The sequence below is a fragment of the Lipophrys pholis genome (assembly GCF_963383615.2).
Source record: "Lipophrys pholis genome assembly, chromosome: 12".
Taxonomy (NCBI): domain Eukaryota; kingdom Metazoa; phylum Chordata; class Actinopteri; order Blenniiformes; family Blenniidae; genus Lipophrys; species Lipophrys pholis.
Genome location: NC_137641.1, coordinates 19065405 through 19078990, shown reverse-complemented (window position 1 = coordinate 19078990; position 13586 = coordinate 19065405). Strand labels below are relative to the sequence as shown.

General features: G+C 41.0%; 1 protein-coding gene across 1 annotated transcript in view; it reads right to left on the bottom strand.

Annotated features, from left to right (window-relative positions):
• exd3 (exonuclease 3'-5' domain containing 3) overlaps positions 1-13586 on the bottom strand; it is a 40598-nt gene extending 27012 nt beyond the window's left edge. The window contains exons 1-18 of the mRNA XM_080476847.1: positions 13469-13586; positions 12570-12626; positions 8972-9036; positions 7828-7989; positions 7418-7603; positions 7242-7295; positions 6575-6714; positions 6388-6494; positions 6225-6298; positions 5077-5115; positions 4814-4980; positions 4112-4265; positions 3055-3253; positions 2824-2936; positions 1967-2150; positions 1627-1796; positions 833-1051; positions 105-158 (exon numbers count right to left, since the gene is read on the bottom strand). Coding sequence (XP_080332973.1) covers positions 105-158; positions 833-1051; positions 1627-1796; positions 1967-2150; positions 2824-2936; positions 3055-3253; positions 4112-4265; positions 4814-4980; positions 5077-5115; positions 6225-6298; positions 6388-6494; positions 6575-6714; positions 7242-7295; positions 7418-7603; positions 7828-7989; positions 8972-9036; positions 12570-12594 — 2112 coding nt within the window. The 5' untranslated portion in view covers positions 12595-12626; positions 13469-13586. The remainder of the gene's footprint in view (positions 1-104; positions 159-832; positions 1052-1626; positions 1797-1966; positions 2151-2823; positions 2937-3054; positions 3254-4111; positions 4266-4813; positions 4981-5076; positions 5116-6224; positions 6299-6387; positions 6495-6574; positions 6715-7241; positions 7296-7417; positions 7604-7827; positions 7990-8971; positions 9037-12569; positions 12627-13468) is intronic.

Sequence of the window (13586 nt, the reverse complement as noted above, 5' to 3'; positions counted from 1 at the left end):
TAGACAGAGACAAATGTTGGAAATACTCGCAAACAAACGTGGCACAAAAATAAAGACAGTCTCAGGACCTTTGCATTCGTGAATGGAGTTCATCTTGCACTTACACTCTGGAACGGCTGTCCACATGTGAGGATGACACGGCCTTCAGCTTGTGCCAACTGACATTAATAAAAAGAAGAATGAATCACATCAGGATGTACTCAGATCACGTCCAAACAAATTAGAAATATGTTTTGAAGTATATTGTAGGATATATGAAGAAGTGGCACTAATTTCAAAACCAGGATGTTCTTCATTTATCTACGGGACTGTAGATACTACGTGCAGTACATGCGCATCTGTGGACCAAAAAAAGACCCATGTGGAAATATTTAGTGCTTAAATAGGGCAACAACAAAATAATCAAGAGCTGGCATGTAAATAATGCCACTAAAATCCTGAGTGGGCATGTTTTTGTTCTTTATTTCATGTTTGACAATTTCACATAAAAAAATTATAAAATAAATTTGAGAGCGTAATATTGAAGTAATTAGTATTAACATTAACATAAGTCATGACTATTTTATTCAGGCTTAAGTACCTGGACTATCTAGACACCCTCAATACAATTGTGAACACCACTAAATGGGCCGTTGTCAGACTGATCCAGCAGCCCACTAAGTCTAAACCCCCTAAAGGGAGACAGGTAGGCTGCATACGGTGGAAAGTCAGTTGATCTTTCAAATATCATGACAGCTGCAGTACTCTGACTGACCATGTAAGTGTTTGTGCATTTTGCGTTTCACGTCACAGCATGGAGGAAAAAAAACCCCAAAACATTTCTGTGCCTCACCTGTGCTGCTACTCTGTGATCATCAGTGCTCTCCAGCATGACCACATCAACTCCTAAACAGCGTAGGTATCTCCCAAGTCCCTGCAGCATGTTGTCACACACCACACGCAACTGCTGCGGGGGCAGAGGGGGGCAATCTTGCGAGGGCTTCTTGCCACACAGGAGGCCTTTCTCTGTGTCAGAAGGAGTGGAACTGACCCTTTGAGCCCCCTGACATTCCTAAATGGACAGAGACAATAATGTGATACTTAACCGATCCCCACAGGGGGATTTTCTTTTCACTTGCACCATGGTTCAGGGGGGTCAGAGCACAGGGTGAGTTATACAACTGCACCCCTGGAGCTGATAGGAACTGCTGAAGTGTCTTAGTCAAATACGTATTGTCCCTCCCTGCAGGCTGGATGCTCAAACTCTGCTTCGTCAGTCAAGGCTTCTCTGTATTCAGTCACATGTCATGCGAGAGGTCACATGTTATCGCGGGAAAATAAGTACAATAGCTCATAGAAAAATCAAAAAAGAAATGTTGGTTACAGTTCAACGAAATAAAATAACAAAATGCTATAAAGTGATGTTTTGTTTTCTTAATTGAAACCGTATGCACCCGTTAGCTTGGAACAAACTCTTATTAAATCTTTTCTTCAATGTAAAACAGAAAAGAGTAGAATCAAGTTTCACAATGAGTGGCCTTTTGGAGAAAATTATTACTCTTATTCATTTAACCAATCCAAACAGAAAGAAGTTAATGTCAATAACAACTTTCAGCAAAAAAAAAGTCAAAGAAAATGACCTCTGACCTCTTTTCCAAGAGCCTGTTTAGTAGTTTTCTGCTTCTCTTTGCGCTTCTTCTCTGAGGTCGTCTCTGATTGGCTTAAGGAAATGCTGTGCAGGTCAGCTGGCAGCCCGAACTGCGGCGGGTTGCTGGAGAGAACAGAGTACACATCCAGCAAACAGTAGGCATCTGCCACTAGAAGAAGGTTAAGAAGCGAGAAAAAGAGAGAAGAGGGGGGTCAATTTATTAGCTTGCAGTTTGTCAGGGGATAACAAAATAATCTCTGATTACGCTATAGAGAAGAGAACAGCGACCATCTGTCTCCGTGTCATTGTCTGTCTGGGTATGCATGCATAATACCTTACCTGCATATCTAATTTGGGTGATGCGCAGCGGGCGCTTCTCCCAGTTGGACATCTGCTCTGTCTTGTCCAGAGGCCTTCCCAGGACCTGCTGTACCAGCAGACTGAGGCCTTTTTCGGCACCGTTTTCTCCAACGAGCACCTCGCTGGGACCATTTTTAGCACGGTTGACCTTACTCCGCTGAATCTGTATGAGATCAATCAATCAAAATTGGTACAAATCAGATTGCTTCATTGATCAAAAAACAAGGAATGACAAGGGACCAGTCAAAACAAGAAAATAATAGAGAAAGGTACTTTTAAGCAGACAACAAAATCAATATAATGGCAAAAACAGGGCAAAACTACAAAGAAAATGGCAAAATGACATTTAAAGTACATGAAATAATACTAATTAAAACTCAAATACAAAGTAAAAAATGTAGTTACCAGAAAAAGTGATTAACATGGGTGAAATAAATCATATAGCAGCAATGAGGGATTTCAAGTCATGGAGTCATATGGAAAATTGAGAGTAACCAGACAATATGATTGATGATTCCTTCAATCTAATGTCCTGCATCAAGCAGATACCTATGATCATTTTGAGAGACAGATTACATATCTCATATGGTAATCAATTTCTAGAATAGTGAATGCCTGATTGTGTTCGCAGACTCTTATTGTGACAGTCACACTCTCAACCACCTCAGAGATTATTATAATAGCTTTCAAATCAAAAACCCGCTTTAAATACTTAAACAAGATTTTGTGAAACCGTAAACCTCGTCAATTACAGAAACATGATGCTCTCAGGCCAACTGCTGGATTTAATTCAGAACCACTTGAACAGAGTTATGCGAAAAAGAGGATAACGTTACTTTTTGGTGTATACTAAGAAGATCAAGCATCCCCGCCAACTTGAGTGGCTCGTCTAGTAACTTGTGCCAGGTGGCTGAGAGACACTTGAGATCCCCGGTTGCCATACCGTAACCTGAAAGGAAACAACAGGGGAACATGTGAACAAATGAAGGATGGAAGAAAAAAAACCAACAACCAAAAAACCAAGCAGCTCACATGAATTTGATTGTCATTCAAAGACTCTTACTAACCAAGTTTAAGGATTTTTGGCTCAGCAAACAAGCTCCTGATGAAGTGAATGGTTTCTGGGTGATGACTGAATCCACAAGCACAAAGGTCTAATAAAAACACTCTGTCAGAAACTGCTAGCTGTATCAAGGCCACATGCTGAGCCGAGGCACAGCCAAACGTAGGCTGCCACTCCATATCCACACCGACTATAACACCCTCCTAGAAAAAAGACAGACGGAGAATAATGGTCAGTAATTATTTCAGGTTTTTTTTTCTTCCATCTATTAATTGTCATGTAATCAGTGAAATTTCATTGAGTTGTAGAATCTCTTTTTCAACAGAAACCCGGCCAAGAATGACAGCAGCACAAAAGAAGAATTGAAACGCATACACATGTCACAGTCATCACAGCACAATTATTACAATACTGGTCCAATAGTCCAACAGTAATTATGAGGTTAATGTTTGGGAAAAGGGATTTGCAAGTTAACTGCTGTGTTTATGAAGATATGAATTTTATGTTAAAAAAAAAAAAAAAAAAACATCACATGGAAGTAAACAGCAGTAGCTAAAAGCTGGTAAATAGGACACCTGTATGTGACCTTTCATGGGCTTCTTTGCCAAACCTGTCAGATATTTTGTGGTTACAAGCAGTTTCATGTACAGTCCCCAGTGTCACAGATCTCCCCTTAACCCGGTTTCAATCTAGTTATTTTGATTCTCATGCTTCAGTTCTACTTCTCTTTCCATTGCACGTCAACATTAACGCTTGAATATCAGACGATCCAATTCTTTAAAGCCTCTTTCCAGGAATAAAACCCTGTCTTCTAATCAGACCAACATAGTGTATCAAATGACAAACAGATGCCACTTTTTCATAGTCTTTTACACTGACCTTCATAATATGAACAGAGACAATATTTTTCATATTTAAATGTAGTTAAATTCCACTGACAGAGCAGCTAACTTAAAACGCTGTCTGTAAAGCTCACAATATAATAAAGGTTTCCGTTCCGAGACGACGTTGTCAGCAAGGCTGATATTTTCTAGATTTAAGTATTGTTCATCTCTTTGTACCTTGAGTAGAATGTTTCGACAGGTCCGGAGAGCTTCCAGCGTGTCCACCAGCTCAACCTTGTCTTTGTGGATCGGTACCTGGTAGAACTTCTGTTGGTGTGACCGAGGGGGAACCCACTCCTGAGTTTGTGCCGGCTCACTCAGCGACATCTGTCTGAGCAGATACGTGCTTTTTCATTAGCAAATTAGATTTGTGAGAAAACTATAACACAGCATCTACACACCAATACTGGTCGTTTCAGAAGACAGAATTGTGACAACAGCATCTTAAAATCCATGGATTTATGTCCCACAGAGAGGCGATTATTCTTACAGCTGTTCATCCTGATATCTTTTTTTTCTGAAAGTGACAGAAATTTCACAACCACCGTGTCACCTGCTGAGCTGCAGCTACTGACGCCCAGTAGAAATGTGGTAGACGATGATCAAAGGGATACTCGCCGTGCACAAAAAACAATTTTATGTCAGAAGATCATTGTAAAACGTCAATCAGAAACAATAAAGTACAAAATCTTTAAGATCTTGTCACCAAAGGAGGAAACAGACAGACATACATCTGAGAAAGGGGATGTGGTGAAAAAATAGACACTATAGAGTATATGTCATGTATAGCCAAAAAAAACTGGTTGTGGTTACAGTTCTTCCTCTTTTATAAAGTAATTGCATAATAGCATTTGTTTATACATATTCTGGCCAACTCACTGTAGATCAGGCGGTAGACTCTGCAGCATTTCCCTCACACCAAAAGGAAGTCGATTCTTGGGAATATTGTATCTGAGTGACCACTGAGAGGCTTTCTGCTGGCCACAGTACTTCTCCAACTTCTCCACCAACTGGATTTGCAGCTCCAGATCGTCTCCCACGACATACTATGCATGGACAGCACACACACACTTTACAATGATATATATTGCATTGCAGATTTTACTGACAATCCAAACTCTGCATGTTCAAATAAAACCCACCTGCACATGGTCACACCAGTTTTCTTCAGTCATGCTTTTCTACAAGAAAAACAAATTAGTGATTTTTTTTTACCATTTCTGATATATTTATGTTAAAACATGAGTATTTAAATGTGCATTTCAAGTCAACAGTGTGAACCCTGAAATGGTAAATAAATAGTTCTCCAACAAATAGGTTTAGCATGACAACACTCTGCTTGGACAGCTCTTCCACCTAATTCTCACACCATTCTGTCCAAACATTTAAAATCTCATACATTGCTGACTCTCCACTGCAAAATATCAAAAACCATTAACCTGGATGTTTTCATCGACTGTCAGTGTAATTTCAATATGCTCACGTCCAACTCAGGCTCCTGTCTACAGTGTTAATGTCCCCAAACCAAATTCAGAGCACATTACTCGAGTCTCCACTTCTTCCATCATGCCAACTCTCTCTTCTTCGCCTCTTTTGTGCACTGTCGGTCTGGATGGATGACCCTTTTAATTCATTTATTCATCACTACATCACCTTTTGGCATTTTCACCTTTCCACCTTCCTTCCTCTAAATCACATGTATACCTTCTTGTCTCTACTTACTAATCTGAAGGCCCTATATATTCATATGGACACCAAACCAAAAAAGTAGATGTGCTATCATGTGAAATAAATGCTATAGCCTTGAGAAAACTATTAAGTGAAACTCACCGGTGAGAAGTTGATTAGATGTGTGATACGTGGATCATTATTTTCAGTGACACAATTTTCTGCTTTATTTAAGGGTATTTACAACCCAAAGCAAAATGCTTCCAGTTGAGTCTAGTGTGGGCATGGATGTCTTTCTACGCTTACAAGTTCTTCCTGTACATTTGTGGGTTTTCTCTGGGTACTCGGCCACCTACTCAAGTCTAAAAATATGCACAAGACTCTGCTCATTGGCGATTTTACATTGGCCCTCGGTGTCATTTTGAGTGCGTCTCTCCGCGTTTGCCCCGTGACGGTGTGAACTGTCCAAAGTGTGGCCTGCCTTCGCCCAGTCAGCTGGGATAGGCTTCAGGCCCTCACAACCTTCAGACGGTGTAGAAGATGGATGGATGGATGGATGGATGGATGGATGCACGGCATTTGCATTCAATAATGCTCATAGAGAATGTGCAGCATCATTTACCTCAACGAATGTTTTGTACATGAGGAACCGCAATGAGTCGAGCCTCCTCTTGTGCAGAGCATTGGGACACAGTCCTGAATAAGAAACATGAGGTCATCAACACTTCTGCCTGAGACTCACAACTACGATCTGCGAAAACTGTTCGATATGCCCAGTCACCTACCTTGATCAATCTTGAATTTGTCCACAAGCCGTAGGACATGTTTGGTGAGCAGTTTGGGTTGGATCTGGCTCGAGAAGCGTTTGGAAAGAGAGAGATGAGGGAACTGCCTGTGGAACCAGAAGTGCAAACATGAATAAATATATCTATTAAAACGCACACTGCATGTACAGATTGCAGACAGACAGACTTTCTTATCTTCTCCATGCTGTAGTTGGGGTTGCACCAAGAGTCCAGCAGTATGACGAGTTCTTTTTCTAAGTGACTATGGCCTGCAACAAAGGCCTCCGCCAATGAAAGTTTGTCCGCCAAGACTAACGGGATGCACATCTACAGAAGAAGAAGAAGTGGGGAAAAAAAAAAAAAAAAGAAAAGTTATTCGGGTTATTTGGGAAATCTAAATATTGTATTTTTTGAAGTGCATTAAATGGCTCACAGCTTTGTCTGTCCCAACTTTATTCCTGTAGCATTTGTACGTATTGGTACATATATGGTGTCCTGTTGTGCATGTGTGTCTCATTTTATACAGGCAGTTTTATTTTTAGTATCTTAATCGCCATCCTTCTGTAGCTTGTGTATAAAGTGGCGTAAACTCTGGTGTTTTATAGTTTATCATTTCTAACCCACTGCATTATGTTCAGAGTTGCAAGAATGAACTATGTTGGTGGTGTTATAGTGTATTTCTTTCTAATTAGATAGGTATTTGTTAGGATTTTACTGTCTTTCTGTAACACATTTATAAAGGATTATAAAGTGGCATGGCTGGAGTGTATTCAGTCTTATATGTGCATGTAATTTCATGAAGGTACTTCCTCCGAGATCAATTAAGTATTTGACACGAAGATGTTTCATCTCACCTCCTCCATGCTCAGTTCATTCTGTAATTTCAGCTTCATGCCGAGCACTGCAGCCTGTAGAGACATATCATGCCAAATTCAAAACTACTTTTGTGCCAGCAGTTCAGTAAAATTACTTTACACATAATTTAGACCATCTGTGCCATAGAACAAATATTACACAATCAGGTGCCCACCTCTTTGTAGCAGTGGAGAGCCTGTAAGCTCAGTATGTGTTGTTTGAGTGCGGCTCGATCAAAGGAATTGAGCTGGTAGATGTTTATTAGATTGTCTGCAAAGCTGGGATGTGTGTCTGTTAAAAGACCGAGAGCCTGATGTTGGAGTAAAGCTGCTTTGTCTTCTGGTAAAGAGCCGAGGTTCACCTTGTTGGAAGGAGATAAATGAAATTAAAGAAAACAAATCAATTCTTTTACAGTCTTAAAAACAACCTTTAGAAGTCATGTTTGACCACAAGTTATGACGATTTAAACGACTTTACAAACTGATTTAAATCAAGGCATTTATTTATAAGTCTTGAAATAGCAGAGAAAGGTTTATCCTGCTTGATGTGACCCGGAAGACTGGTGCTGATGCAGTATCCAGCTACCTGAGGATTTTCCTTCATCCATGTGTGAAACTCTGAGAGGATTTGATTGCTGATGGTTTGATTCCGGCCCTTCTGTTTCCCTGGACAGCTCTCCAGGATGGTCAGCAGGTCCTCCAGAGGCTTGGAAAGCTTTGAGAAGCCCTGATGAGCTATAATGTGGAACTGACAGCAAACAAAAAAAACAAAAAATGAAATGGGAAGTGAAGTGAAACAGTAATTTGGGAGAGAAAAAGGTGAATGTAAACAATATTACAAATAAATACGAAATTTCACTCAACGAAGCAAACCAAAGTGGAATATTCAGAACGTGAATTTTTTTATTCCAATTTTTTTCCAAAACAGATCTTAAAGAGGGAAGTTGCCCTTGTTTGGTTGCTCTCCGTGTTTGGTAAAGTCATACAATAAACATCTTTGGTCTCTCAGAAACAAGAAAAACCCTGGTGTTGGATGCAAGACGCAAAAGTCATGTCGGTAAATTGGTGACCGTACTGGGAGATAACAAACCAGCTACAGTTCCTGGATATTGTTATTATGACATTTAATGATTTTAAAATGTGGGGGGGGGGGATAGTTTTCAAAAGAGTATCATCTTTAGACTTCTGTTTTCGCAACATGTTTGGTAAAAGTAGGCCACTGGCGAGTGTTTCTTTGAAACCACCGAAACACAACAGCTGATGACAAGAAATCCGCAACCGTAGCTTCCCTGTCTGGGTCCGGCAGAGGGAACAGAAGCTCGCCACACATTATCAGCACGAGCTTAAGATTGCTAAAGACGGCATTATAAACTTCCCACACGCGAAAAGAATATCTGTGTGAGAAAGCCTCGCGCTGCATCCCAATTTGCAAAACAGATGTCATCCACTCAATATCCTCCTCGCACTGATCTCAAGTTCATTCAGAGCAACTCAAATTCCTTCCTTCTGACAGACAGTCTGGTTTCCTCATTAACACTCAGTCACACACTGCCGAGCTTCATTTAAAGACGTTGGGGTCTTGGATCCTCACCCCCCCCCCCCCTTTTTTTTTTCTTTTTGCAAAACTTTATAGAGACACACAAAGACTGCATCCTGCCACCTTTGTAAACAAACACAACGCGGTAATGGACGTACGGACACGACACACCGGGGTGAAAAATGAGTCTTACTGTCGGCAGATCTTTCCAGCTCCAGAGCTCCAAGAGTTCCTCTCTCAGCACGGCGGGGTCGAGACCTGGGAGGATCAAACACATTAGATGAGGTTTCACACCAACCTTTGACATGACAAGGACTTAAAGAATTTTCATTCATCTTTGGCTGTTTGCGGCACTTGATAGTTGCAGAAAGTGGTCTGTTGATGTTCTTATTGTGAAAACTGGGTAAGGTATAAATCCTCTAACTAAAGAAAAAAAGAAAAAGAAAAAAAAAGGTCTGATTACCAAATAGTCTTCGCGATTTTAAAGAAATCAGGTTTTGTATTTTTCTACTACATATTAAGTGCAACAACTGATCAGATTTTGTACTGAATTTGGCAAATGTACCAAAGGATCTGAAATCACCTCTAAAAATGAGGTTTCTATCTCAGTTTATGTTGATAAACTTTCCAGAAATTTCTGCCGCCTTTATCATAGAAGTTTTCATGAATTTTTTCTCAAAGTATAGATTTAATGCTAACGCTACTTCACTAGTAATCCGTCACTGCTGCATTACTTTTCTCAGGTCTTAGAATTGTGTTATGTCCCTTAACCTTACAAAAACCATAAGATCCACAGTGTGAGAATTAGCCAAGGCCATCAAAGAGGAGTGGATCGGATCCCAGGACAGTTTTGGATTCCAATGACGACACATTTATTTCACTACATCTAAGCATTACCAGGTGACCGGTTATAACAATGAAAGGGCCTTTTTCTTTTGTGTGCCACCGAAATCTTCACCCAGCTAAGGATGTCATATCCTGGAAATAATATTTTCTAAAACAGGCATAACCGACTGTCCGTAACGTCAAATATTATTTCTTTAACAGGCATGACAGCGCAGCCATAACATCGGATTAACAGCTGAGGCTGGTTGGACAGCAGAGGAACCCAGCATTAGCTCTGCATTCCAGCCAAATCTGCAGCCAAAATACTCTTGAGAAGACTCGCTGGGTGCATTTTAGGAAACCCGCGGAGGGCAGCGGGCTCGGAAACAGGAGGCGATGCGAGTGTTCGTTTCACTTGATTTCTTTTTATTGTCTGTCTGTGCGTGGGTCCCACTTAGCTTTCCCAAAAAGCTCCGGCTTCACGGGCTGCTCATGCTGTGTGGCCTCCAATGTACCTGCCCCCCACCACCATCTCCATGTCTCCCCCTTCCCACCTCCCGCCCTCGTTCCTTCCTAAGGCTACTTTTCCTGTTCTCCTCTCCCTCCCTGCACCAGCCTCTCTTGATTTTGTCTCGGATTTCCCCAGGAAAAGGCTATGCGCTGGTCATGGTGTAAAAAAATACAGCCTTCCTGATGCATAGCCTGGGAAAGCAGACCAAAAGAGTGCTCGCTCGCTCTCCCTCCCTCTCTCTCTCACATTATTTTTAAACATCACAACTTCAATACAATAACCTATCCACTCAAATTTTAGTTGACCACACTAGATTACAACGGGCTTCTGATGCTTTACAGGTCCTCAGATTGAAAATGAGTACTTTTATTTCTGTAAACAAACACTCAAAGCTGCAGATTAATTTCAACATAAACATGCGTAAAGAAAATCAAAAACATTTTACAGTTTATAAAAATAATCCTTGGATTAACACCTTGATTGGCTGCAGGGCTTCCTGAGCACTTTTCCTACGATTCTCGGGCGCTATGCACGCCACTCTCGCCCATTCATCCCACCAACGAAAACGCATATAGTATGTGCGTGGGGACTCACACAAACACAAACAGCGCAACCCACTTCAGTCTTCTTGTTTGTATGGGGAGAGTCGAGGAATGTTGAGCACATAGCTTCTTTACAGTGTTGGCTAGTAGGCGAATGACAGGGCTAGAGGCTCCCCATTCATTACAACATAATAACCCTATCACCGCATACAATCACACGGACACACACATTGAGTACATGCACTCGTTCACCTCTGGGAAGGTGATTTTTTTTTTTTTCTCTCCGTTTCCTTCTCTCCCCCACTCCAAACAAGATTTTTGGAAATCCGAGAAGCAAATGCAGTTCATGTAACGCAAAAAATATCTGAGTCTCCCACTTCAACAAATTGATATCAGTAAAATGAGAAATGTTCAAAACCACAGACAGGTCTGACTGCATGTTGCCAGGCAGTTGCCAAAATAAAGGAAACACAAAGATCAAGTGTCTAAATGGGGCATTTGGTGTCACTAGAGCCACCAGAACGGCTTCAGTGTGACTTGGCAGTGGTTGCTGTGGCTCAACTCCACTGGAAGGATGCCACAACATTCTTCTACAAGTACTTCTCTTCTTTTGTGTTTTGTTGTAGGTGCTAGAGAGGGCTTTTCACAGGATACTCGCACTTCGGGAATATGATGCTTATTAAAGAGGCGTTTCCATGTTAATTGCCTCTCCATAACTGACCGGCAACTACCTACTCTCCCCAAATGTCGAGAGGCGCATACCTACACAGAAAAAACAATGGCGATTTTGATACGATGAAACACTTCTTGACCTAATCCAGCAGTGCTTAGCAAACCAACTTTGGAAAGAAACTCTAAAATAAAGCTTTATTTCAGGAATGAGTTTAGGAATTATACGGATTAGAACCTGAGCTGAATTTGGTGAATAAATTGGATATGTTACAAGCGTACGACAAGGGAATTTTATATAGACACATTGCTGACTGTGCACAATCTGCCAGTTAGTTAAAAAAAAGCCTTTAAAAAATTGTTTTACAAAACATCAATCCAGTGAGGGCGAGTTCAAACCTTTACATCAAACAAAAAAAATTTAACAGACTGATTGCATTGGTTTTCTTATTTGTCGTCTTTTGCCAGTAATTCATTACTGGGTGTTGCATTGAGAATGTACACGTCATTATTCCCAATAAATATTTTAGATAAACACCAACTGATGTTGGTAATGACACCGCGCTCTTTTGTTCCGTCTCATGTAGCTGTAGTATTGCTTATTGTTTGAGGGGAAGTTCTCTCATTCACTCGTCTTTGTCTTGATTTACTCAGAAATTGCTCTAATCAGATACGATGGGAATACAGGTCTTGTCATTGGCCCAATTGTGTTTTCAAGCAGCTCCAACTCAGACACAGTCAGGTCTATAATAAAAAGGTATGGCATTGTAGTATTTAGTTTTTCACAGAGTTGACTTCACCAGATTCCAAAGACAATTTCCACCACTCTAATTTACAGTCCGATTTTGACATGGTCTCTATGAACGACATAATGAGGAAATAATACACACCAAGCCATTGAACAGCTGAACAGCCAAATTACTTCTGATCCCTTACATCAGTGGCACTAGAAGTGTTGTAGATCCTACGTTGTTAACCTTGATTTGAGGTGAAGATGCTCATATTAAAAGGTGAAGGTCTGCACAGAAAGCAAATCTTAATTGTTTCATTTCACACTCTTTTGTGGCGGGGTACCGAATCAAAATGCTAAAAACTGTCAATGACTATATATCCATTAAAATAAAACACATGTCCTGCAACCCTGGGCGCCATCATCCATCACAAACAAGAGGAAAATGCTTACTGTTTGGAGTTTGTTTTTAATGAATTGAAGAGATCTGTGTTAGTGAAACAGTGGTACAAACCCTTTGCCTGTGGAGCGCAGTACATTTCTAGTCACAGGAGGTGTGGCGGCTATCACTCTGTGGAGGTAGAAAAAGAGAACAAGGTGGTGTAAAAATAAGTACTGATCTCGGTTATCCAAACATATCAAAAATATTACCAAGCTAAAACGTGTTTTGTGTGTGTGCTAAAGTAAGATGAACTTGATTCAGTATGCACAGGTATACTATTCAACCAAGTGTATGCATGCAACAATAGTACAAACTTGAATGCAAGTGTTACAAAAATGAAAAAAAACAAAATAAATGAGTGAAAAATCAAACCTGAACAAAGAGTTTTATTCATGCAGTAGTTTAAAACGAGCAACAGGGAAAAGCTGTGGGAACAGCAGCCTGAGAAAGGGCAGGGTGCCAGCTGGCTATGAGACCTGATTTCAGGCTGAGGATGTTTTTTTAGGACTCAAGTCTGGTTGTTTCTCCCTGTCTGAATGTCTGCAGGATCAGGAGGCGGGCCTTGGCATCCAACCGCGGTTCTGATCCAGGGGGATGGAGGAGGAACCAGGCTCCCACACGACGCCCTGTTCCTTTAACCTCGGACTCCATCTAGCGGTGTCGGAGCGCAACCTTGCTTCCTCAAACACCCGAGTTGTCGTTTTTCTACTTAATGTTCGCCTGCTTGGCCGCGACCAACCAAGAGCACTCCGTCATGACACCCATCCAAACGGTAAAGTCTCACCGGATCCAGTGTCTCTAAAACAACAACCATAGCAGTGCTGGAAGTGAAGCTGGGTGTTGAACTCAGTGTGAGGTAGCAGGAGCTAGCTCTGTGTATCTCCACACAGCTCTATTTTTGTTGTGTCAAAAAATCAAAACCACGTATTAACAATGACGCGTCGTTGTGCTAATGGAGCGAATGGACTCACCATAAAACACGCTGGTTGAGCTGATGTTCGGAGGGTAAACTTTAATCATTTGTTTGTTCAGGTCCACTCCACTTTCACTCTGTATGTTCGTTTCCTTCTAATGAGTCTTGACCGGAGC